At 40.5% G+C, this 27,937-nt stretch overlaps 2 protein-coding genes across 2 annotated transcripts in view; one reads left to right on the top strand and one right to left on the bottom strand.

Moving 5' to 3' along the window:
- The window catches only part of LOC118880560 (transcriptional adapter 2-alpha-like), a 39,292-nt gene that overhangs the window by 6,509 nt on the left and 4,846 nt on the right, over positions 1 to 27,937 (top strand). The window lies entirely within an intron of this gene.
- On the bottom strand, positions 1,126 to 5,661 carry WFDC5 (WAP four-disulfide core domain 5). Its single transcript, XM_036824214.1, has 4 exons — positions 5,545 to 5,661; positions 1,924 to 2,064; positions 1,690 to 1,830; positions 1,126 to 1,315 (listed from the first exon to the last, which is right to left on the bottom strand). The coding sequence occupies exons 1-3, from the start codon at positions 5,627 to 5,629 to the stop codon at positions 1,691 to 1,693; spliced, it is 366 nt and encodes a 121-aa protein (XP_036680109.1). The 5' UTR covers positions 5,630 to 5,661; the 3' UTR covers positions 1,126 to 1,315; position 1,690.

The raw sequence follows: 27,937 nt of genomic DNA, 5'->3' as shown, positions 1-27,937 counted from the left end.
AGAAGTAGAATCCTTGCATCTTCCAACAGGGCCAACAGAAAGCCAGAGCAGTGACTCACCTGTGATGACACCGCAAGGGCAAAGGAACAAGGGGAGAAGACCCAGGATCCCCAACTTCATCCCCAGATTCTATCAGGACACAAATGGAGACCCAGCAGATAAAGCAGGGAGGAATCTGCCTGCCTCCTTTCCCACCCCAAAGTGAGTCCTGGGGAAGAGGGAGAGTCAGAAATCCAGCTCCCTGGGTCCAGGAATGTCCCTTGGGGTGGCTGTCATTCCCTCATGGACAGCCCCACTCATTAAGTCCCGACCATGACCAGGCCCCCAAGAAATAGAGGCCAATGAGGTATCGTCCAGTGATGGAGACAGACCCACCCATAAATAATGACATCCCAACTGTTCAGGCAACATTTCCCCAAATATGGAGCGATTCGAAATGATCTTAGGGTGTGCCTGGATGCAACATCATACAACACTGACTCTTGGATTGAGAAAGTTCTTTTCAATCCTTCCAATTACACCAGGAAAGAACTCTCAGATAAGAAGCCTGTGTCTTTAACATCTCTTTAACCCTCATTAATCTTCCTTTATTACAACAGAGACAGAGAGTAGGCTTCAGGCTCACATCCTGGCAGGTGGCAGTATCTAGCCAGAATTTAATACTATTATTTAATATCTTTTAATCTGACATGATTTACTTTAATGGAATTTGCTGTTTTCATTGCATCTGCTTTTTTCTAAATTGCCAAGTTACACATTTAAAAAATATTTTATTTATTCATTTGGTTGCACCGGGTCTTAGTTGTGGCAGCTGGGCTCCTTATTTGTGGCATGCAAACTCTTAGTTGCGGCATGCATGTGGGATCTAGTTCCTTGACCAGGGATCGAGCCCGGGCCCCCTGCATTGGGAGCTCAGAGTCTTAACCACTGCACCACCAGTGAAGTCCCTTTTCCATCTGCTTTTACAAGTACATTCTATTTGTGACAGGTGATCCTGCTTATCCCATATAGAGTAGTGATATCCAGTGTTTCTCTTGAATAAATTATTTTATACAGAAGTACAGGCAATAGGAGTACAGGCAATACACAAAATATCGTCATGCTATTTTGCAGGTATGGCGAACATTGTGAAAAGGGTATGTGAATAGATTGATGTTTGGAAAATTCTTCTAGAACAGTGTTTATCAGAAGGTTAGAATTGCCGCTGGCAGAGAGTGTTATCTGGTGGCTGGGTTCCAGGCCCCCCATCATCATATCTTCCTGCAGGGAATCCCATCCTGAGGTTCAGAGCTATGGATCCTAAATCAGAATTAGCCTGAGGAGAGAGAAGGAAAGGGTTAACCCCCTCCCATAATAAAGCTCTGGGTTCTGGACTTGATCCCCCATCCAGACCCCATCAGCCCAGACACTAAGGCCGGACTCCCCACCCTCCTTCACAAAGGCAAACTGAAGCTCAGAGCGTTTAGGGTTGTGGTCCAGGTGATGCAGCAATTTCAGTAAGAGAACAAGGATCCCTGGTTCCTCTGTCATCCTAACAGGACCCCTCCCACCCCATTCACTTCCCCAATTCCGTCCACAGGAGGTCCAGGCTTCTGGGTAGGTTCCTGCTAAGCTTGTTGAACTGGAGGGATCTCTTAGGGCTGGGGCTCAGAGAGGGAAAGAACTCGCCCCGGGCACACACAGCCATACCTCAGAGAGGGTTTCTGCAGTCCCGGCCGCAGGCACTGAGGCAGCACCGTTTGTGGCCTGGGCAGTCCCAGTCTTTGGAGCACAGGTGCTGCACGGGGCTGAGGCAGCGCAGTCGGTCCTCGGGGCAGCTGCCCATCTTAACTGCAACACAGGAGCCGGGTGATTCCCGCCTGTACCCTGGCCCTGGGGCTTGGGGCTTGGCTGGCGGTCAGCAAAGTAGAGAGGGACTCTTACCGAAAACCTTACGGACACACTGGCGGAAGCATGCTTTGTGGCGGCACTTCATCCTCGAGGGACAATGGCTGTCATCCACACACTGATCAGGCACCGATAGGATGCAGGGCCCATCGTCTGGTGGGCAGCCCCCAGATTTCTCTGTAAGAGAGCCCCCCCAAATTTTGCAGCTGGAGGCAGTTCAGAAATAGGTATAAGCACTGTCCTGGAGATCACACAATCTAAATTCTCCACTACTTACTTCTTGCCTGTCCTTTGGCAATGTTTTTTTTGAATGGACTTGCTTGTATCGAATTTTTTATTTAATTTTTTAATTGAGGTCTAATTGACATGTAACATTAAATTAGTTTCAGGTACACAATGTGATGATTTAACATTTGTATATATTGTGAAATGATCACCGCAATGTCTCATTAACGTTGGTCACCATATAAAGTTACAATTTTTTTTCTCGTGATGAGAGCTTTTAAGATCAACTCTCCTAGCAACTTTCAAATATGCACTATAGCATTATTAACTATATTCACCATGCTGTACATTATATTTTCGTGACTTATTTTGTTTTACATCTGGAAGTGTGTACCTTTTGACCCCCTTCACCCATTTCACTCCTACCGCCACGCCCTACCTTTGGCAACCACCAACTGTTTTCTGTATCTATGAGCTTGATTTGTTTTGTTTTGCTTTGGTTTTTTTAAAATTATTATTCTTTTTTACTTTTTGACTGCACTGCGTGGCATGCGGCATCTTAGCTCCCCGACCAGGGTTGGAACCCGCGCCCCCTGCAGCGGAAGCGTGGAGTCTTAACCGCTGGACCGCCAGGGAAGTCCCTTGTTTTGTTTTTTTGATGAGATCATACAGTATTTGTCTTTCTCTGTCTAACTTATTTCACTTAGCATAATGCCTTCAAAGTCCATCCATGTTGTAAATGGCTGGCAAGTTTTTTTTTTAATTTTTGTATTCCAAGCCTCAGTTTTCTGTCTGTGAAATCGGAAGCTGGACTCCTTCCTCCCAGGGCTGGTTTGAGACTCAGATGACATAAAAGACAGAAAAAAAAAGAAGTTCAAAATCTCCACCTGGGCCAACAAGGCTGTGCCTGGTCTGGACCCTGCCCATCTCTCTGGTCTCATTGTCTACACTCTTTAACTTGCTGGCTCCTGATCAACTCCAAGCTGCTTCTCTTTGCAGGGCCTGTTTTTTGCCCATCACATTCAAGTCTTCATGTGCCTTTCCTAACCTTCCCTCCAGATCCAGGCTCCCCACTCCCAGGCGTATACATAGAGACACAGTCATACACACACACCAACAACGATGTAGTACTGGGATGTCTCATGGATATGAAGACTCAGAGAATGAAGGACTCACAGCCAGACACAGTTACATAGATATCTGTGCGCATAGGAATAGATACATATACACAGTCAAATATGCAAACATACTTAGATGTATACACACAATTAGCTATGGGCTTAACCATATGAAATAGCTGATATTCAACTTCGTTGATCTACAAAAATAGCAATTTCATATGGTTTGACCTATACACATACATATGTATATATTCATATACATATATATATCCAGACAGTCACAAGATAGTTAATAGTTACATACATGTGTAATGAACTGGGATGTATGAACTGGGACATATACACATAGTCAAATAAGTTATAAACACATGCCTACACACATAAATATATACACACATAATTATACATACACTGAGACATACACAGTCATATATGCATAAGTGTATAGCATATGTGTTGTTGTGAACAGGGAGACATATAAGTGCATACACAGTCATATACACACAACCACACACCCAGAGCTACACAGACACAGATCTGTTCACATAACCATTGAAAACATTGGTCAGTCACTTACTATTTACCAGGGACTGTGCAGGCTCTTTATGTCAGAGATGCCCAGATGTTTGAGGGGTGGGAGTAAGGGGGACGGGGGGAGGCGTCTTTTAAACAGAGGTGTTTGGGCTTTCACAGACAACGCTGTGTCTCTCTCCATTGTCTGAAATCCTACTGAGTCCTGGGCCGATGTCTCATGGGAGAGAATCAGGGGAGAAAGGGGCGTGTGAATTAGGGGGAAACCAGCGTGTCCCACTGAGCCGTGACACAGGTCCGACGTGGGCTCAGGTTCTGCAGGCGCCAGCTCTCATCTCTGTGCAGCTGGGCTGGGTTTCGGGGTGTCCTCTCCCAGTGCCCCCAGAAGCTCTCCTGAAGTGCCCACTTAGGCTGCACTTACTGGATGCCAGGACCTTATTCCTCAAGACGTTGTTTACTCCTATGAGAGAGTCATGCGACCTCATTTTCCAAGGGGTAAGTTGGGAGGGTGAGTTTGCCTGATTCCAAAGACCTGCATCCAAATGCCACCTGTGACACTAACTCAGAGTCCTGTCCTTGGCCTTGCGCAAGGGGTTTCCCGCTGAGCCTCAGTTTCCTTATCTCCAAAATGGGGATAAAGATAGTCCCGACCTCACAACATGGCAATGAGAGGAATGTGGTGATGGTGCATGAATCACAACCAGCACGGCCCTGGCCTTGGAACTCGCCAGCATCCTTCCCTCGTCAGCCTGGGGGCCTCTGAGCACTGTCCTTCCCAAACCAGCTCGCAGCTCTGAGGAAGGCTCGAGGGGCAGAGAGGATGCAGAGAACTGCTCCCCAGGGCCCTGTGGAGGAGGGAACCTGCCCCCGTGACTGTCTTTTTCCCCCAAAGCAGGGCCAGGGCTGCCCAGGTGTATGTAGGTCAGAGTGTTACAGCCCCAGAAGGGCTGGAGGTGGAGGCATCGCCCGAGCCGGGAGGCACCTGTGTAGCTACCCCAGCAGCCCCAGCCTCCTGCACCTGTTGACAGGTCAGACCCAGCCTTTTGGAGGAGGCGGAGGAGAAGACAGGTAGGGGTAAAGCTTCCTCCAGACAGATCCCAGATCCCAGAAACCACTCCCCCTAGTCAACTCTGGAGGCCCTTTCACAGATTGGGCTGGGGGACAGAGAAGGCTGGAGAACGACAGAAACAAGATGGACAGGGGGCCAGACCAGGCCTAGCTGGCCACAGAAGGTGACAGAAAAGTCATCTCCCTGCCATGCGAACCCACAGATCCAGACACCTCCATGGAGACAACCAAAGAGCAGGGACCGCTGGTCCATCTCCTCCCCTCCCCAGAGGCACAGGGAGACGCGTGTTCTCACGTGGACAGGCACACAGGCTCAGGCACACATGTATGCGGTCGTACCTAAGGATACATGTGCAGATGCAAACCACGCAGACAAGCAGGCACAAAGATACACGTGTACATAGAGACAGGCGCACGTGTGTAAACACAATCTTACACTCAGATGTGTAGACAGGCACAGACAAGCATGGGGAAACTGGCAGGAAGACATTTACAGCAACACACGCAGGCAGGCTTACAGGCACAAAGATATACAGACAAAAGGCAAGCTGCTGGAAGCACTAAGAAACAGGCACACTCACACACACACACACACACACACACACACACACACACACACACTGCATTGCTTGCTTTCCCCCAAACTCTTATTCTCCCCTACGAGGTAGAAACCACCTCTATGCCTGGAGCAGAGAAACCTACCCATACTCACCTCCCTTCCTCCTGCCCAAGGTAGCAGGCAGCTGGCTCCCCAAAGCCAGGAGGGCCACCAGGAGAAAGAGGCTGTGGGCCCTCATGTTTCTGTTGCCAACACCTAATGAGGTGGAACCCAGAGGCCCCTAAATTAACACCTGCAGCCTCAGGGAGGCTAGAGCAACTGAGTCAGGGGAGGAAGGAGAGGGGGTGGATGGAGTGGCATGTGTCTGCCTCATCCTGGCCTCACCCCCTGCTCAAGAGCCTCTGTGCAAGGGTGCTTGTGCAAGAACTGATGATGGGTGGGGACAGACCCTGGGTGCCTGGGGCTAGGATCCAGTCCTGCCTGTATCACCGACTTGGGCTGTGATTTGGAGAAATCTTGTTCCTCTTTGAACCTCAGTTTTTCTCATCTGTATAAAGAGTGAGGGTTGTTGAGTCAGATGCTCCCTTTCCTGGTTCTCTAAGACTTTGAAGCCCCAGCAATGGCTTAGGCAGAGGATAAAAGTCAGCTCTGAATGGCCAGGAGGGGTTTGCAGAGTTCTGGGTGCTTAGGAAGCATTCGAGTTAGGGTCAGCGCTCTCTGCTGGAGAAGGCTGGCCCAGGCTGGCACAGTGATTGAGGCCAGCCCTGGCCTCCCCTCTTGGGCTCCTGTGGAGGGGAGAGTGAGACCTCCCCACCTTTGGTAAGGTCACCTTCAGCGGCATCTGGTAGAACTGCCCTCCGCCTGGGGCTGGCTGAGCTGTCGGGGGTGGATGGGGCAAGGGTTTAGGTTTGGCTGCGGTCGCTGGTCACAGCAGATGGAGGTGGCCTCTGGGACCCCTTCTCTGGCCCTAAGGGATCCTGAGCAAAAAATCGTCTCAGCCAAGGCCCCCACCGTAGATTTCACATCATCTCGCTCCTGCGTTTGGTGGAAGAGAGACAACTGGGGCTCAGGGTCCTAAGGGCCCCCAAGCAGAAACCCCACTGAACCTTAGTAACTTACCAGGACTGGAGGAGATCAAGACCATCCGCCCCACCCTCCCATTTGAAAGATAAGGAAACTGTAGGCTGTCAATGGGAGGGGGCTGGCTCAAGGACACAAAGTTAATTTCTAACTAGGCTGGGACATCTGTCATCACCTCTCCATGATCCCCATCCAGGTCCTTGGAAATGAGGCGATACCTCATGTGACCCTGAGAATGGAAGGGCATGTTCCAGTCCAGGACAGCTCCCACAGTCAGGAAGTTCTTTCTTGGGTTTAACTTCAATCCCTCATGCTATCTTCTAAGCTCTCAGGAAAAGAGGAGCCCTGTAGTCTATGATCTGATGTGACTTTTGGAATTCTAGCATCCCCTTGGCAGCTTTATTTAGAAGGAGAATTTTATGAGGCTAATTTTTCTTCCTGATTACAAACTACACATGTATATTGGAGAAATGCTTTTCCAATTAAGATGATTTTGTAGACATTTTCCAGTGTCATGAAGTGTCCTCCAATATCATCATTTCTAATGATTATATGGTATTTTGTAAGATTGATATGCCAAAACATATATAATTATTTCCTTATTGTGAAACACATAAGTTTCCATTTTTTAACTTTCATACATAAAGCTGTGAAACAATCTCTATACATACATTTTGAGTCACATCTTTATTTTCTTAGGGTAAATTTGTCAAAGTAGAAATGTACAAGTACGAACTTCCAGTTATAAAATATATAAGTCCTGGGAATGTAATGTACAGCATGGTGACTATAGTTAATAATACTGTATTAGATATTTGAAAGTTGCTAAGAGAGTAGATTTCGAAAGTTCTCTTCACAAGAAAAAATTTTGTAACTATATATGGTAACAGATGTTAACAAGTTTTATTGTGGTGATCAATTTCACAATCTATACAAGTAGCAAATGATCATGTGGTACACCTAAAAGTAATATAATGTTATATGTTAATTATACCTCAATATAAAACAACCAGTGGGAATGTAAATTGATTCAGCCACTATGGAGAACAGTATGGAGGTTCCTTAAAAAACTAAAAAGAGAACTACCATACGACCCAGCAATACCACTACTGGGCATATACCCTGAGAAAACCATAATTCAAAAAGAGTCATGTACCAAAATGTTCATTGCAGCTTTATTTACAATAGCCAGGACATGGAATCAACCTAAGTGTCCATCAACAGATGAATGGATAAAGAAGATGTGGCACATATATACAATGGACTATTACTCAGCCATAAAAAGGAATGAAACAGTTATTTGTAGTGAGATGGATGGACCTAGAGACTGTCCTACAGAGTGAAGTAAGTCAGAAAGAGAAAAGCAAATACCATATGCTAACACATATATATGGAATTTAAAAAAAAAAGTGGTCATGAAGAACCTAGGGGCAAGATAGGAATAAAGATGCAGACCTACTAGAGAATGGACTTGAGGATATGGAGAGGGGGAAGGGTAAGCTGGGACAAAGTGAGATAGTGGCATGGACATATCTACACTACCAAATGTAAAATAGATAGCTAGTGGGAAGCAGCCACATAGCACAGGGAGATCAGCTCGGTGCTTTGTGACCACCTAGAGGGGTGGGATAGGGAGGATGGGAGGGAGGGAAATGCAAGAGGGAAGAGATATGGGGACATATGTATATGTATAACTGATTCAGTTTGTTATAAAGCAGAAACTAACACACCATTGTAAAGCAATTATACTCCAATAAAGATGTTTAAAAATATATATATATCAATATAGTGTGAAAAAGTTTATAAAGCTGGCAATAAAATTAAAAAAAAAAAATTAGGTAAATAAATAAATAAATAAAACAACCAACCAAAAAACAAACAAAAACAAAAACAAAAACAAAATGCAAGGTCAAAGGGCATGATCTATTTCAGGCTTTGAGTATCCAATCAAATTCCATTTCAGAAAGGAAGGAAATGAGTGTAGGAGAGCCTGCACCTGCTTTGCAGTAGACGTCTCTTGTTTTTGTTTGCCCAGCATCCCTGGTGGAGTCATTGCTCCCCAATTCCTATAATTCTGGTTGCCTGCCAGTCACCAGGTAATTTCTGTATCACAGGTGAGGGCCTTTGACCCAGTTCCATGACCTCTAACCTGCCCACCCCTCCACTCAAATCCTGAACAGAGAAGGCAATGCTCTAAAGAGAACTGTCTAAAATTCAGTTGCTATTGCTCACAACCAAATATCCTTAACAGATATACTCACCAAATAACATGCTATTTAAAAAGAAGTAAAGAAAATCTCTGCCAATGGAAAATGGTGTCTCATTTTAATTCACCTTTCTCTGAATGTTGGTGATGAAGAGCATTTCTTTATATGTTCACACTGACCGACTGTATTTCTTCTTGTGTGAATTACCTGATTTTGTACTTTGCCCATTTTTATTGGGGGTACTTTTATTTTTATTATTGAGTTCTAAGAACTGTTTATATATTCAGGATACTACTAGCTTGTCATACACAAGAGGCAGTATGGTAAAGTGGTTAGTGGATGTAAACTGGGGTCAGGCAGACCTACTTTTTAAATTAATTTATTTTTAATAAGTCTTTAAAATTGTTATACTGTTTTTAAAGATTATAGTCTATTTACAGTTATTACAAAATATTGGCTATATTCCCCATGTTGTACAATACATCCCTGTAGCCTATCTTACACCCAGTAGTTTGTACCTCCCCCTCAAGTTGCCCCCCCACCCCGCCACTGGTAACCACTAATTTGCTCTCTGTATCTGCGAATCTGCTTCTCAGGCAGACCTACTTTATTTTTCCCAATTTATTTATTTATATTTTAATTTATTTAAAAAATTTTAACATCTTTATTGGAGTATAATTGCTTTACAATGGTGTGTTAGTTTCTGCTTTATAACAAAGCGAATCAACTATACATATACATATATCCCCATATCTCCCCCCTCTTGCATCTCCCTCCCATCCTCCCTATCCCACCTCTCTAGGTCAGACCTACTTTTGAATCCTAGTGCCACCAGGTTCTAGCCGTGTGACTTTGGACACGTTTCTTAACTTTTTTAAACCTCAGTTTAGTCTCTATAAAATAGAGATAATAATATTTATTTTATAGAATGGTCCTGAGGATTGAATGAGATGAGTTTGCTAAATGCTTGTTTTAATCTTATCCTGCAAATATTTGTTTTCTTGTTTTTTGTTTTGTACCAAAGTTTTAAATTTGGGGATAGTCAGATCAGTCTTTTCATTTGTGTTTTCTCCCTTTGTTTTTATGCTGCAAAGAGTCTTTTCAACTCTGATGTCAGATGCATGTTTACTATATTAACTTACATTTCTTTTGTGGATTTTGAAAAACATGTTAATTCTTTAATGCATCTGAAATCTATTTCGGCATAGGGATATGAGATAGGGAAATACCTTTTGTTCTAAGTTATTAAGCAATTGTCCTAGTGTCATTTAGTGAATAATTCAAACTTTTGCCATTGATTGGAAATCAGAACTTTATAAAAACTCAAGTTTTATACGTAACAGGGGCTGTGTTTCGGGTTTCTGTTCTTCTTCATTGACTGTTTATTCTTGTGCCATCATTGCTTTGGTAATTGTAGCTTCACAATACATTTTAGTGACTGGTGATGCCCATTACCCTTCGTTAATCTACATTTTCAATTGTCCATGTCACAAGTATTTCATTCTTTCATGTGGACCTAACAATCATTTTTTTAAATTTCAAAAATAATTTCATTGTTTTTTGTTAAACATTTTATCATAAAAATTTTCAAACACACACACAAAAAAAACAGTAAATACTTTTCTGAGGCCCGGTATACCTATCAGCCAGATTCAACAATCAACATTTCTCCCAGCTTTGTTGGTATATTAATTGACATATAACATTGTGTAAGTTTAAGGTGCACAATGTGATGATTTGGTACACATATATATTACATATCACCATAATAATGTTAGTTAATACATTCTTTTTTAAAAAATTTATTTTATTGATGTAACAGTTGATTTACAATGTTGTGTTAGTTTCTGCTGTACAGAAAAGTGATTCAGTTATACATATATCTACATTCTTTTTCATATTCTTTTCCATTACGGTTTATCACAGGATATTGAATATAGTTCCCTGTGCTATATAGTAGGACCTTGTTGTTTATCCATTCTATATAGAATATTTTGCATCTGCTAATCCCAAACTCCCAGTCCATCCCTCCACTGCTTTGCCCCCCAGCAACCACAAGTCTGTTCTCTATGTCTGCGAGTCTGTTTCTGTTTTGTAGATAGGTTCATTTGTGTCATTTTGGATTCCACATATAAGTGATAGCATATGGTATTTGTCTTTCTCTTTCTGACTTGCTTCACTTAGTATGATCGTCTCTAGGCCCATCTATGTTGCTGCAAATGGCATTATTTCACTCTTTTTTATGGCTGAGTAATATTCCATTATATATATATATCACATCTTCTTTATCCATTCATCTGTCAATAGACATTTAGGTTGTTGCCATATCTTGGCTATTGTGAATAGTGCTGCTGTGAACATAGGGGTGCATGTATCTTTTTGAATTAGAATTTTGTCCAGATATATGCCCAGGACTGGGATTGCTGGATCATATGGCAACTCTATTTTTAGGTTTTTGAGGAACCTCCATACTGTTTTCCATAGTGGCTGCACTAATTTACATTCCCACCAACAGTGAACACATTCTTTAACTCACACAATTACCATTCTGTGGTAGTTGTTGTTATGGTGAGAACATTGTTTTTTTCTTTTGTATCTGGGATGATGAATGTTAACTAAACTTACTGTGGCAATCATTTCATGATATATGTAAGTCAAATCATTACACTGTACACCTTAAACTTACAGAGAATGCTGTGTGTCAGTGATCTCAGTAGAACTGAGAGGGAAAAGAGTGAGCATAATCCAGCAAGAACAACAACAAAAAAAGCTCTACTCTCTTAGCAACTGTCAAGTGTACAATACAGTATTGACAGCTAAAGTCATCATCCTGTACATTACATCTCTGAAACTTATAAGTCTCAGCAATTAACATTTGACAACACTTCCTTCTTGTATAGCCCGCCCCTTTTTTGGCTGAAGTATTTTAAAGTAAATCCACTGCATCTCTCATTTTTATCCTTCAATACTTCAATTTGCATCTCAAAAAAATAAAGACATGTTCTCACGTAATCACAATACCGTTGTCATACCTAACACAATTAACAGTATTTTCTTAACATCATCTAATAGTCTATTTTTCTCACCATCTCAAAAAGAACGTGGTACACTTGGTTTGTTCGAATGGAATCCAAACAAGTCACACACATCGAGTTGGTTGTATGTCTCTTAAGTTTCTTTTAATCTAGAACATTTCTTCAACGTGTACTTCTCCTCTTCCTTCCCGTCCTCCTCTTCCTACTTCATGTTATTTATTTGTTGAACGAAACAGAGGAATTGTTCTTTAGAGTATCCCATGTTACTTCCCTGTGATATCTTTCAACTTACTTCTCTATCCTTCGTATTTCCTTTAGATGAGGTTTGTTGAGGTTCAAGTTCGGTATTTTGACAAGAACACGTCACAGCCATGCTGTGTGTTTGTATTGCAGCATCTCAGGAGGAAGACTTTCAGTTCAGTGAAGATAGATTAATGCTTTTTAGGTGACATCTCCTCATACTCTCTTTGTAAAGTGGTGCTTTCCTACTTACAAACTGCAGATAAACTGTGAGGTGAAGACTTGGCCCCCTGTAAATATCCAGTCCCAGTCAAACTTTTACCAAATGATTTTAGAAGCCATGGATGATCATCACCTGAATCAATTACTTCATTAGAGGTTGGAAAACCCACTGGGTTTTGATTTTGATTATATTTAAGGTATAAATGATGGTGGCCAAGAAGGATATCTTGACCTTGTAGAGGCTTCCCGTTTGGGGAAGAGCATATCTTTTTAGAATCTTTTTTTTCTCATTATGGAAAATTTCAAAGTCAATTTATCCATACCTTTTTAAATGTCATTTAGTAAAGTTTTGTAGGTTTTTTTCAGAAAATTTCTGTACATTTCTAGATTCATTTATTTGTAGGTATTTTATGTATTTTGATAATGCTCAATAGGAATTTTTTTTACTCATATTTTCTATCTACTTTATGCTAGTATTTAATAATACGAATTACTCCTACTTAATTACCAGGAGAAATATAGGAGGTTTTTTTTTTGAATTTTTGAATTTTATTCTATTTTTTTTAGAGCAGGTTCTTATTAGTTATCCATTTTATACATATTAGCGTATACATGTCAATCCCAATCTCCCAGTTCATCCCACCACCACTACCACCACCACCCACCCCGTCGCTTTCCCCCCTTGGTGTCCATATGTTTGTTCTCTACATTGGTGTCTCAATTTCTGCCCTGCAAACCAGTTCATCTGTACCATTTTTCTAGGTTCCACATATATGCGTTAGTATACGATATTTGTTTTTCTCTTTCTGACTTACTTCACTCTGTATGACAGTCTCTAGATCCATCCACGTCTCTACACATGACCCAGTTTCGTTCCTTTTTGTGGCTGAGTAATATTCCATTGTATATATGTACCACATCTTCTTTATCCATTCGTCTGTCAATGGGCATTTAGGTTGCTTCCATGACCTGGCTATTGTAAATAGTGCTTCAGTGAACATTGGGGTGCATGTGTCTCTTTGAATTATGGTTTTCTCTGGGTATATGCCCAGTAGTGGGATTGCTGAGTCATACGGTAATTCTATTTTAGTTTTTAAGGAACCTCCATACTGTTCTCCACAGTGGCTGTATCAATTTACATTCCCACCAACAGTGCGAGAGGGTTCCCTTTTCTCCACACCCTCTCCAGCATTTGTTGTTTGTAGATTTTCTGATGATGCCCCTTCTAACTGGTGTGAGGTGATACCTCATTGTAGTTTTTTTTTTTTTTTTTAAACTTTGGGTTTATTTATTTTTATGGCTGTGTTGGGTCCCCGTTTCTGTGCGAGGGCCCTCTCCAGCTGCGGCAAGTGGGGGCCACTCTTCTTCACGGTGCGCGGGCCTCTCACCATCGCGGCCTCTCTTGTTGTGGAGCACAGGCTCCAGACGCGCAGGCTCAGCAATTGTGGCTCATGGGCCCAGTTGCTCCGCGGCATATGGGATCCTCCCAGACCAGGGCCCGAACCCGCATCCCCCGCACTGGCAGGCAGATTCTCAACCACTGCGCCACCAGGGAAGCCCCTCATTGTAGTTTTGATTTACATTTCTCTAATAATGAGTGATGTTGAGCAGCTTTTCATGTGCTTCTTGCCCATCAGTATGTCTTCTTTGGAGATATCTATTTAGGTCTTCTGCCCATTTTTGGATGGGTTCTTTGTTTTTTTAATATTGAGCTGCATGAGCTATTTATATATTTTGGAGATTAATCCTTTGTCTGTTGATTCATTTGCAAATATTTTCTCCCATTCTGAGGGTTGTCTTTTTGTCTTGTCTGTAGTTTCCCTTGCTTTGCAAAAGCTTTTAAGTTTCATTAGGTCCCATTTGTTTATTTTTGTTTTTATTTCCATTACTCTAGGAGGTGGAGCAAAAAAGATCTTGCTGTGATTTATGTCAAAGAGTGTTCTTCCTATGTTTTCCTCTAAGAGTTTTATAGTGTCCAGTCTTACATTTAGGTCTCTAATCCATTTTGAGTTTATTTGTGTGTATGGTGTTAGAGAATGTTCTAATTTCATTCTTTTACATGTAGCTGTCCAGTTTTCCCAGCACCACTTATTGAAGAGACTGTCTTTTCTCCATTGTATATCCTTGCCTCCTTTGTCATAGATTAGTTGACCATAGGTGCGTGGGTTTATCTCTGGGCTTTCTATCCTGTTCCATTGATCTATATTTCTGTTTTTGTGCCAGTACCATATTGTCTTGATTACTGTAGCTTTGTAGTATAGTCTGAAGTCAGGGAGTCTGATTCCTCCAGCTCCGTTTTTTTCCCTCAGGACTGCCTTGGCTATTCAGGGTCTTTTGCATCTCCATACAAATTTTAAGATTTTTTTGTTCTAGTTCTGTAAAAAATGCCATTGGTAATTTGATAGGGATTGCATTGAATCTGTAGATTGCTTTGGGTAGCATAGTCATTTTCACAATATTGATTCTTCCAATCCAAGAACATGGTATATCTCTCCATCTATTTGTATCATCTTTAATTTCTTTCATCAGTGTCTTATAGTTTTCTGCATACAGGTCTTTTGTCTCCCTAGGTAGGTTTATTCCTAGGTATTTTATTCTTTTTGTTGCAATGATAAATGGGAGTGTTTTCTTAATTTCTCTTTCAGATTTTTCATCATTAGTGTATAGGAATGCAAGAGATTTCTATGCATTAATTTTTATCCTGCAACTTTACCAAATTCATTGATTAGCTCTAATAGTTTTCTAGTGGCATCTTTAGGATTCTCTATGTAGAGTGTCATGTCATCTGCAAACAGTGACAGTGTTACTTCTTCTTTTCCAATTTGTATGCCTTTTATTTCTTTTTCTTCTCTGATTGCCATGGCTACGACTTCCAAAACTATGTTGAATAATAGTGGTAAGAGTGGACATCCTTGTCTTGTTCCTGATCTTAGAGGAAATGCTTTCAGTTTTTCACCTTTGAGAATGATGTTTGCTGTGGGTTTGTGATATATAGTCTTTATTATGTTGAGGTAGGTTCCCTCTATGCACACTTTCTGGAGAGTTTTTATCATAAATGGGTGTTGAATTTTGTCAAAAGCTTTTTCTGCATCTATTAAGATGATCATATGGTTTTTCTTCTTCAATTTGTTAATATGGTGTATCACATTGATTGATTTGCGTATATTGAAGAATCCTTGCATCCCTGGGATAAATCCCACTTGATCATGGTGTATGATCCTTTTAATGTGTTGCTGGATTCTGTTTGCTGGTATTTTCTTGAGGATTTTTGCATCTATATTCATGAGTGATATTGGTCTGTAATTTTCTTTTTTTGTAGTGTCTTTGTCTGGTTTTGATATCAGGGTGATGGTGGCCTCATAGAATGAGTTTGGGAATGTTCCTTCCTCTGCAATTTTTTGGAAGAGTTTCTGAAGGATGGGTGTTAGCTCTTCTCTAAATGTTTGATAGAATTCACCTGTGAAGCCATCTGGTCCTGGACTTTTGTTTGTTGGAAGATTTTAAATCACAGTTTCAATTTCATTACTTGTGATTGGTCTGTTCACATTTTCTGTTTCTTCCTGGTTCAGTCTTGGAAGGTTATACCTTTCTAAGAATCTATCCATTTCTTCCAGGTTGTCTATTTTATTGGCATAGAGTCGTTTGTAGTCGTCTCTTAGGATGGTTTGTATTTCTGCAGTGTCTGTTGTAACTTCTCCTTTTTCATTTCTGATTTTATTGATTTGAGTCCCCTCCCTCTTTTTCTTGATGAGTCTGCTAATGGGTTATCAATTTTGTTTATCCTCTCAAAGAACCAGCTTTAGTTTTATTGATCTTTGCTATTGTTTTCTTTGTTTCTATTTCATTTATTTCTGCTCTTTCTGATCTTTATGATTTCTTTCCTTCTGGTAACTTTGGGGTTTGTTTGTTCTTCTTTCTCTAGTTCCTTTAGGTGTAAGGTTAGATTGTTTATTTGAGTTTTTTTTGTTTCTTGAGGTAGGCTTGTATTGCTATAAACTTCCCTCTTAAAACTTCTTTTGCTGCATCCATAGGTTTTGGGTCGTCGTGTTTTCATTGTCATTTGTCTCTAGGTATTTTTTGATTTCCTCTTTGATTTCTTCAGTGATCTCCTGGTTATTTAGTAACGTATTGTTTAGCCTCCATGTGTTTGTGTTTGTTACATTTTTTTCCCCCGTAATTGATTTCTAATCTCATAGTGTTTGTGGTCAGAAAAGATGCTTGATATGATTTCAATTTTCTTAAATTTACTGAGGCTTGATTTGTGACCCAGATGTGATCTATCCTGGAGATGTTCCGTGCACACTTAAGAAGAAAGAGTAATCTGCTGTTTTTGGATGGAATGTCCTGTAAATATCAATTAAATCTATCTGGTCTATGTGTCATTTAAAGCTTCTGTTTCCTTATTAATTTTCTGTTTGGATGATCTGTCCATTGGTGTAAGTGAGCTGTTGAAGTCCCCCACATTATTGTGTACTGTCGATTTCCTCTTTTATAGCTGGTAGCAGTTGCCTTATGTATTGAGGTGCTCCTATGTTGGGTGCATGTATAATTGTTATATCTTCTTTTTGGATTGATTCCTTGATCCCTTGTCACTTGTAACATTCTTTATTTTAAAGTCTATTTTATCTGATATGAGTATAGCTTACTCCAGCTTTCTTTTGATTCCATTTGCATGGAATATCTTTTTCCATCCCTCACTTCAGTCTGTATGTGTCCCTAGGTCTGAAGTGGGTCTCTTGTAGACAGCATATATACGGGTCTTGTTTTTGTATCCATTCAGCAAGCCTGTGTCTTTTGGTTGAAGCATTTAATCCATTCACGTTAAGGTAATTATCGATATGTATGTTCCTATGACCATTTTCTCAATTGTTTTGGGGTTCGTTTTTGTAGGTCCTTTTCTTCTCTTGTGTTTCCCACTTAGAGAAGTTCCTTTAGCATTTGTTGTAGAGCTGGTTTGGTGGTGCTGAATTCTCTTAGCTTTTGCTTGTCTGTACAGCTTTTGATTTCTCCATCAAATCTAAATGAGATCCTTGCCGCGTAGAGTAATCTTGGTTGTACGTTCTTCTCTTTCATCACTTTAAGTATATCATGCCACTCCCTTCTGGCTTGTAGAGTTTCTGCTGAGAAATCAGCTGTTAACCTTATGGGGGTTCCCTTGTATGTTATTTGTCGTTTTTCCCTTGCTGCTTTCAATAATTTTTCTTTGTCTTTAATTTTTGCCACTTTGATTACTATGTGTCTCGGCATGTTTCTCCTTGGGTTTATCCTGTATGGGACTCTCTGCACTTCCTGGACTTGGGTGGCTATTTCCTTTCTCATGTTAAGGAAGTTTTCGACTATAATCTCTTCAAATATTTTCTCTGGTCCTTTCTCTCTCTCTTCTCCTTCTGGGACCCCTATAATGCGAATGTTGTTGCGTTTAGTGTTGTCCCAGAGGTCTCTTGGGCTCTTCTTCATTTCTTCATTCTTTTTTCTTTATTCTGTTCCGCAGCAGTGAATTCCACCATTCTGTCTTCCGGGTCACTTATCCGTTCTTCTGCCTCAGTTATTCTGCTATTGATTCCTTCTAGTGTAGTTTTCATTTCAGTTATTGTATTGTTCATCTCTGTTTCTTTGTTCTTTAATTCTTCTAGGTCTTTGTTAATCATTTCTTACATCTTCTCAATCTTTGCCTCCCTTCTTATTCCGAGGTCCTGGATCATCTTCACTATCATTATTCTGAATTCTTTTTCTGGAAGGTTGCCTATCTCCACTTCATTTAGTTGTTTTTCTGGGGTTTTTTTTCTTGTTCCTTCGGCTGGTATATAGCCCTCTGCCTTTTCATCTTGTCTTTCTTTCTGTAACTGTGGTTTTTGGTCCACAGGCTGCAGTATTGTACTTTTTCTTGCTTCTGCTGTCTGCCCTCTGGTGGTGGAGGCTATCTAAGAGGCTTGATGGGAGACTCTGGTGGTGGGTAGAGCTGACTGTTAGGATGACTCCCTCTTGCGAGAACACCAGAATCACAGCAAATGGCTGAAAAATCATCGACAGGAAGACACTGGAACTCACCAAAAAAAGATACCCCACATCCAAAGACAAAGGAGAAACCCCAATGAGATGGCAGGAGGGGTGCAATCACAATAAAATCAAATCCCATAACTGCTGGGTGGGTGACTCACAAACTGGACAACACTTATACCACAGAAGTCCACCCACTGGAATGAAGGTTCTGAGCCCCACGTCTGGCTTCCCAACCTGGGCGTCTGGCAACAGGAGGAGTAATTCCTAAAGAATCAGACTTTGAAGGCTAGCAGGATTTGATTTCAGGACTTTGACAGGACTGGGGGAAACAGAGACTCCACTCTTGGAGGGTACACACAAAGTAGTGTGCACATCGGGACCCAGAGGAAGGAGCAGTGACCCCATAGGAGACTGAACCAGACCTACCTGCTAGTGTTGGAGGGTCTCCTGCAGAGGCAGGGGGTGACTGTGTCTCACCATGATCACAAGGACACTGGCAGCAGAAGTTCTGGGAGGTATCCTTGGCATGAGCCCTCCCAGAGTCTGCAATTAGCCCCACCAAAGAGCCCAGGTAGGCTCCAGTGTTGGGTCGCCTCAGGCCAAACAACCAACAAGGAGGGAACCCAGCCCCACCCATCAGCAGACAAGTGGATTAAAGTTTTACTGAGCTCTGCCAACCAGAGCAACAGCCAGCTCTACCCACCACCAGTCCCTCCCATCAGGAAACTTGCACAAGCCTCTTAGATAGCCTCATCCACCAGAGGGCAGACAGCAGAAGCAAGAAGAACTACAATCCTGCAGCCTGTGGAACAAAAGCCACATTCACAGAAAGATAGACAAGATGAAAAGGCAGAGGGCTATGTACCAGATGAAGGAACAAGATAAAACCCCAGTAAAACAACTAAATGAAGTGGAGATAGGCAACCTTCCAGAAAAAGAATTCAGAATAATGATAGTGAAGATGATCCAGGACCTCGGAAAAAGAATGGAGGCAAAGATTGAGAAGATGCAAGAAATGTTTAACAAAGACCTAGAAGAATTAAAGAACAAACAAACAGAAATGAACAACAAAATAACTGAAATGAAAAATACACTAGACGGAATCAATAGCAGAATAACTGAGGCAGAAGAACGGATAAGTGACCCGGAAGACAGAATGGTGGAATTCACTGCTGCGGAACAGAATAAAGAAAAAAGAATGGAAAGAAATGAAGAGAGCCCAAGAGACCTCTGGGACAACACTAAACGCAACAACATTCGCATTATAGGGGTCCCAGAAGGAGAAGAGAGAGAGAAAGGACCAGAGAAAATATTTGAAGAGATTATAGTCGAAAACTTCCTTAACATGAGAAAGGAAATAGCCACCCAAGTCCAGGAAGTGCAGAGAGTCCCATACAGGATAAACCCAAGGAGAAACATGCCGAGACACATAGTAATCAAAGTGGCAAAAATTAAAGACAAAGAAAAATTATTGAAAGCAGCAAGGGAAAAACGACAAATAACATACAAGGGAACCCCCCATAAGGTTAACAGCTGATTTCTCAGCAGAAGAAACTCTACAAGCCAGAAGGGAGTGGCATGATATACTTAAAGTGATGAAAGAGAAGAACGTACAACCAAGATTACTCTACGCGGCAAGGATCTCATTTAGATTTGATGGAGAAATCAAAAGCTGTACAGACAAGCAAAAGCTAAGAGAATTCAGCACCACCAAACCAGCTCTACAACAAATGCTAAAGGAACTTCTCTAAGTGGGAAACACAAGAGAAGAAAAGGACCTACAAAAACGAACCCAAAACAATTGAGAAAATGGTCATAGGAACATACATATCGATAATTACCTTAAACGTGAATGGATTAAATGCTTCAACCAAAAGACACAGGCTTGCTGAATGGATACAAAAACAAGACCCGTATATATGCTGTCTACAAGAGACCCACTTCAGACCTAGGGACACATACAGACTGAAAGTGAGGGGATGGAAAAAGATATTCCATGCAAATGGAAATCAAAAGAAAGCTGGAGTAGCTATACTCATATCAGATAAAATAGACTTTAAAATAAAGAATGTTAGAAGAGACAAGGAAGGACACTACATAATGATCAAGGGATCAATCCAAGAAGAAGATATAACAATTATAAATATATATGCACCCAACATAGGAGCACCTCAATACATAAGGCAACTGCTACCAGCTATAAAAGAGGAAATCGACAGTAACACAATAATAGTGGGGGACTTCAACAGCTCACTTACACCAATGGACAGATCATCCAAACAGACAATCAATAAGGAAACAGAAGCTTTAAATGACACAATAGACCAGATAGATTTAATTGATATTTATAGGACATTCCATCCAAAAACAGCAGATTACACGTTCTTCTCAAGTGCGCATGGAACATTTTCCAGGATAGATCACATCTTGGGTCACAAATCAAGCCTCAGTAAATTTAAGAAAATTGAAATCATATCAAGCATCTTTTCTGACCACAACGCTATGAGATTAGAAATGAATTACAGGGAAAAAAATGTAAAAAAGACAAACACATGGAGGCTAAACAATACATTACTAAATAACCAAGAGATCACTGAAGAAATCAACGAGGAAATCAAAAAATACCTAGAGACAAATGACAATGAAAACACGACGACCCAAAACCTATGGGATGCAGCAAAAAGCAGTTCTAAGAGGGAAGTTTATAGCTATACAAGCCTACCTAAAGAAACAAGAAAAATCTCAAGTAAACAATCTAACCTTACACCTAAAGAAACTAGAGAAAGAAGAACAAACAAAACCCAAAGTTAGCAGAAGGAAAGAAATCATAAAGATCAGAGCGGAAATAAATGAAATAGAAACAAAGAAAACAATAGCAAAGATCAACAAAACTAAAAGCTGGTTCTTTGAGAAGATAAACAAAATTGATAAGCCATTAGCCAGACTCATCAAGAAAAAGAGGGAGAGGACTCAAATCAATAAAATCAGAAATGAAAAAGGAGAAGTTACAACAGACACTGCAGAAATACAAGGCATCTTAAGAGACTACTACAAGCAACTTTATGCCAATAAAATGGACAACCTGGAAGAAATGGACAAATTCTTAGAAAGGTATAACCTTCCAAGACTGACCCAGGAAGAAGCAGAAAATATGAACAGACCAATCACAAGTAATGAAATTGAAACTGTCATTTAAAATCTTCCAACAAACAAAAGTCCAGGACCAGATGGCTTCACAGGTGAATTCTATCAAACACTTAGAGAAGAGCTAACACCTATCCTTCTCAAACTCTTCCAAAAAATTGCAGAGGAAGGAACACTCCCAAACTCATTCTATGAGGCCACCATCACCCTGATATCAAAACCAGACGAAGACACTACAAAAAAAGAAAATTACAGACCAATATCACTCATGAATATAGATGCAAAAATCCTCAAGAAAATACTAGCAAACAGAATCCAACAACACATTAAAAGGATCATACACTACGATCAAGTGGGATTTATCCCAGGGATGCAAGGATTCTTCAATATACGCAAATCAATCAATGTGATACACCATATTAACAAATTGAAGAAGAAAAACCATATGATCATCTTAATAGATGCAGAAAAAGCTTTTGACAAAATTCAACACCCATTTATGATAAAAACTCTCCAGAAAGTGTGCATAGAGGGAACCTACCTCAACATAATAAAGGCCATATATGACAAACCCACAGCAAACATCATTCTCAATGGTGAAAAACTGAAAGCATTTCCTCTAAGATCAGGAACGAGACAAGGATGTCCACTCTCACCAATATTATTGAACATAGTTTTGGAAGTTGTAGCCATGGCAATCAGAGAAGAAAAAGAAATAAAAGGCATACAAATTGGAAAAGAAGAAGTAACACTGTCACTGTTTGCAGATGACATGATACTATACATAGAGAATCCTAAAACTGCCACCAGAAAACTGCTAGAGCTAATGAATGAATATGGTAAAGTTGCAGGATACAAAATTAATGCACAGAAATCTCTTGCATTCCTATACACTAATGATGAAAAATCTGAAAGAGAAATTATGGAAACACTCCCATTTACCACTGCAACAAAAAGAATAAAATACCTAGGAATAAACCTACCTAGGGAGACAAAAGACCTGTATGCAGAAAACTATAAGACACTGATGAAAGAAATTAAAGATGATACCAACAGATGGAGAGATATACCATGTTCTTGGATTGGAAGAATCAACATTGTGAAAATGACTATACTACCCAAAGCAATCTACAGATTCAATGCAATCCCTATCAAATTACCAATGGCATTTTTTATGGAGCTAGAACAAATCATCTTAAAATTTGTATGGAGACGCAAAAGACCCCGAATAGCCAAAGCAGTCTTGAGGGAAAAAAACGGAGCTGGAGGAATCAGACTCCCTGACTTCAGACTATACTACAAAGCTACAGTAATCAAGACAATATGGTACTGGCACAAAAACAGAAACATAGATCAATGGAACAAGATAGAAAGCCCAGAGATAAACCCAAGCACCTATGGTCAACTAATCTATGACAAAGGAGGCAAAGATATACAATGGAGAAAAGACAGTCTCTTCAATAAGTGGTGCTGGGAAAACTGGACAGCTACATGTAAAAGAATGAAATTAGAATACTCCCTAACACCGTACACAAAAATAAACTCAAAATGGATTAGAGACCTAAATGTAAGACTGGACACTATAAAACTCTTAGAGGAAAACATAGGAAGAACACTCTTTGCCATAAATCACAGCAAGATGTTTTTTGATCCACCTCCTAGAGTAATGGGAAAAAAACCAAAAATAAACAAATGGGACCTAATGAAACTTAAAAGCTTTTGCAAAGCAAGGGAAACTACAGACAAGACAAAAAGACAACCCTCAGAATGGGAGAAAATATTTGCAAACGAATCAACGGACAAAGGATTAATCTCCAAAATATATAAACAGCTCATGCAGCTCAATATTAAAGAAACAAACAACCCAATCCAAAAATGGGCAGAAGACCTAAATAGACATTTCTCCAAAGAAGACATACAGACGGCCACGAAGCACATGAAAAGCTGCTCAACATCACTAATTATTAGAGAAATGCAAATCAAAACTTCAATGAGGTATCACCTCACACCAGTTAGAATGGCTATCATCAGAAAATCTACAAACTACAAATGCTGGAGAGGGTGTGGAGAAAAGGGAACCCTCTTGCACTGTTGGTGGGAATGTAAATTGATACAGCCACTATGGAGAACAATATGGAGGTTCCTTAAAAAACTAAAAATAGAATTACCATATGACCCAGCAATCCCACTACTGGGCATTTACCCAGAGAAAACCATAATTCAAAAAGACACATGCACCCGAATGTTCATTGCAGCACTATTTACAATAGCCAGGTCATGGAAGCAACCTAAATGCCCATCAACAGACGAATGGATAAAGAAGTTGTGGTACATATATACAATGGAATATTACTTAGCCATAAAAAGGAACGAAATTGAGTCATTTGTTGAGACGTGGATGGATCTAGAGACTGTCATACAGAGTGAAGTAAGTCAGAAAGAGAAAAACAAATATGGTATATTAACGCATGTATGTGGAACCTAGAAAAATGGTACCGATGAGCCGGTTTGCAGGGCAGAAGTTGAGACACAGATGTAGAGAACGGACATATGGACACCAAGGGGGGAAAACTGCAGTGAGCTGGGGATGGTGGTGTGCTGAATTGGGCGATTGGGATTGACATGTATACACTGATGTGTATAAAATTGATGCCTAATAAGAACATGCAGTATAAAAAAAAAACAAACAAAACAACTAATACTAAACTTTCATTGGGTTATTTGTATGGAAATATGTAAATATAAATGTTTCAGACATTACATGAAATTTCTAAAAATCTTAAAAAAAAAAAAAAAAAAAAAAAGAGGGAGTCATCCTTCTACTGTGCCCTCTTGAACCAATCAAGAAACACGTTTTTCTCTGGGAGTTATTAACCTCTGTAAGTCTCAACAATATGTTTGCAGAACTGGGAAAATAGTTAATGCCATCTTGAGGGTTGTTAATAGGGTTAAAGGAGATAATGCATATAGTGTATTTGGTACAGAGACTGAAACATAGAAAATGTTTAAAAATATGAATGATGGTCACCACTTGTGGTACCTCTTAATTTGCCAGGCCTGGAGGTCAGGCACTGGCCCTGGCTTGGTCTTAAGCTGCCCCGGTGTCAAGGTTCTATCCCAGCCCAGCCCACACTCTTTCCCGTGTCCCCAGAGAATGGGGGTGGGGTGGAGCCATGGATGGTGTCTTCCTGCAGGGGCAAAAAGAGACATGGGTTTCCTTGTTTGCCCACTCCCAGCCCTCAGCTTCTGTTTCCCACCTCCACTCACAGAAGGAAGCCAACCCTCCAAAAGTTAAATTTTAGAAAGCCAACTTAATTCAGGTATAATTTCTTTTTATGAAATTTTTTCAAGAGGAGTTAATTTTATTCTTGGTAGAGGAGATGATGTATTCAGAACCTCATAATGCCTGGCCTAGTATGGCCCTTTGCATCCGAGCCCTTCAAGTTCAATAAAAATCAAAACCCAAAACAGAAGCTCAGAGAGGGAGAGCTATTTTCCTGAGCTCACCCAGCAAATTGGGGGCAAAGCTGAGACTGACTTCCAGGCCAGCATTCTGGTAGTCACTCAAAGTGTCTCCTCCTGGGGCCTTGGACTTCCTTGGCGCTTCCTTGGAACAGGGCAGCGAGACCAGCCCATGGACAGCAGAGCCATGAGGTCACTGGGGTCTGTCTAGGAAACTTCCCTTTGCACTGTAAGTTCCTGCCACCCCCCAAGTCGGCCCTACCGCAAGTGTCTAGAGGAGACTGCTCATGCCAGTAAATTATTCTAACATGTTGGAGACTCAGGGTGTTTTGCCTCATCATTTATTTCTCAAAAGAGACCACAGGAAGAGGTTACTGTGTCATCTAGGGGGACAAAGTGGCTTCCAGTGGAGACTGAATCTCAGACTCCAAAAGGGGAGATGCTTAAAGAGCAGGGACGCCCAGTAAAACTGTTGCAGCAAAACTTTCTGATATTTCTGGGACATAATTAGGCACTGGGAGTCCTGGTGAGATGGCAGGACTAGCAGAGCTGAGGGTCGGTGGTCAGAGCTGGAGATTTCGGTGAAAGTGGGTGTGCCCGGTAGGGGGAAGGGATTTCCAGATATCCAAGACCCAGTGTGGAGACTTCATTTTCCTTGACTGTCTGTACTGGTTTCTGGGCATTTGATAAAACAGCCACGTCTCCCAGTGTTGATGGCGTGGCCTCATGTAGGAGAGGAAACTTGTCATCCACCCTCCCAAGCTCTTGTTTGTCTCTTGAACCTTTGTGATTGTCCACGCTGCCTTCTTTGTCCTCAGTGGCTCCCCATATGCCAAGGGTATGCCAAGACCATTTTCAATGTGGGTATTTCTTTGCTTGCCCAATATGTAGCATTGGCTTAGCTCATTTCTGGATTTCTTTCAGGAGAATTGCTCTGCATGTTGCTGTAGACTTTGCATGACCATGGGTGGAGGTGAGTTCAGGAGACTCCTATGTCTCAGTCATGGACCAGAACTTCCTGTTTTCAGTTCTTTTAGGTGTATATCTGGGAGTGGAACTACTGAGTCATCTGGTAATTCTATGCTGACCTCTTGGAGGAGCTGTCAAGTTGTTTTCCACAGAGGCTGCACTATTTTACCTTCTCACCAGCAATGTACAAGGGTTCCAATTTCTTCACCTCCTTGTCAACACTTGTCACTTTCCATTAAATTTTTTTTATTATAGTCACACTATTCAGTATGAAGTGGTATCTTGTTGGGATTTTGATTTGCATCTTCCTAATGACTAATGATGCTGAATATCTTTTCTTGTGCTCACTGGTCTCTTGTATATCTTCTTCAGAGAAACATCTCTTCAAGTTCTTTGCCCATTTTTAAATTGAGTTGTTCACCTTTTTAATGTTGAGTTTTAAGAGTTCTTTATATAGTCTGGATCCTAGACCATTATCAGATGATGCCTGACTTGCAAATATTTTCTCCCTCTCTGCAGGTGATCTCACTATCCCGATAGTGCCCTCTGATGCACAAAAATTTTTAATTTTGTTGAAGCTTATGTGTTTTAAATATTCTTTGACTTGAAGCTATTATATATAAAGCAATCATCGAGCTTACTCTTTGATCACTTTCACTCTCCCTTATCCTCCTATTTGATGGAAGTGTTGCTATTTCTACATTTTCACAGCAGATCATATCTGCATACTATTTACTAGTTATTCCTTCATCTTAGACTTAGTTCCACAGTTAAAATGTTCAGTACTCAACAGTAATCATGTTGCTAATTCTCACAAATGTTTCTTGGTTGGATAAAACTTGTCCCTTATAAATTCCTCAGGAAAGCTCTTAGAAACAACAGTCCTTGAGTTCTTGCACATTTAGAAATATATTCTTGTAGCCTTTTACGTCCAGGACAAATTAGTTGTACAAAAATCCTCTGTACACACTTTCTTTCCTTGAGTATCTAAGTTTTGCTGCACAATTTTCTGGCATTGAGTATTGCTGTCATACAATCTGATTTTTTTAGATTTTGTTTTTTGGGTTGGGGGTGAGGGTGGCTTCCTGAAGTCTTCTGTTTTTATCTTGAAAGTCCAAAAATTTTACTTGCATTCATCTTATGTTTATCACAATGTGAGCTTTTAATATGTAGACTCAAATCTTTTATTTCAGAAATATTTTCCTCAATTATAGTTTTAAATAATTCTTCTATTTTGTTGTTTTGATTTTCTTCTTTGTGGGACTTGATTTATGTGTCTGGTGAATCTCCATTGACTTTTTAATATTTAAGACTCTCTCTGTATTTTTAAGCAACTTCTTTATTTTTATTTCATGTTCTTTGCTTTTCTTATGTTTTCCATTTTCTTCCTTACTTTACTTAGTCCTTATTTATGAAATGTTTTTGTCCTTTTCTTCAATTTCTCTACTGTCTTTCAGATTCCATTTCACATCTCCCTGCTATTTTGCTATCTCTTCTTTGAGTTTCTGTATTTCTGCTTTATGATGGTTCCTCATACCTTTAATTTGCTTTACTAATTTCAAACATTTATTTTAGAATATCAGTTTTTCTCAGCTTTGTGGTGACATTGTACTGGGGATTTTAAAAATCCTGTTTTAAATGCTTTTAAGCTTTGCTACTCATTTCTGTTTTTTAAAAAGGAGTATTTTTGTATGGTCTATGATTTCCAAATTTCTTTCTTATTTTAAAATCAGTAGATTTTCATGGACCAGTTATTGAAAGGAATATCTTACTGGAGTGGTAAGGGTTGGAGGTTAGAATAGTTTCCTTAGTTTCTTAGCTCAAGGGCTCCCTCCTCTGTTGCTACAATAACGGATAGTTTCCTTAATACACGTGTGGACTTCTTTGATCGTTAAGTACTCATCTGAAATAGGAGGGCTTCCGCCATCAGCCATGGCCACTAAGAGACATTACTCTAACATTTCAAGGTAATAACCTCTCTCAAATACTCCATATTCTTTTTCCCCGATGCATTTTCTTTTATCTTTTATCTTTTTTTTTTTTTTTTAATCTCCCAGCGCTTGTGTCCGACCTTTCTTGTTCTCAGACCCGTTCACTTCAACTCCCACGCAAGGTGGGCGCTTTGCCTTCTGGGAGGTGAATATTTGCTGATGTTTGGAAGTGTAAGTGTGGGAGGGTGCAGGGGTA

Source organism: Balaenoptera musculus, chromosome 15 (genome assembly GCF_009873245.2).
Source record: "Balaenoptera musculus isolate JJ_BM4_2016_0621 chromosome 15, mBalMus1.pri.v3, whole genome shotgun sequence".
In the NCBI taxonomy this organism is placed as follows: Eukaryota; Metazoa; Chordata; class Mammalia; order Artiodactyla; family Balaenopteridae; genus Balaenoptera; species Balaenoptera musculus.
The sequence above is the reverse complement of the archived record's forward strand: the minus strand, read 5'-3'. Positions and strand labels throughout refer to the sequence as shown.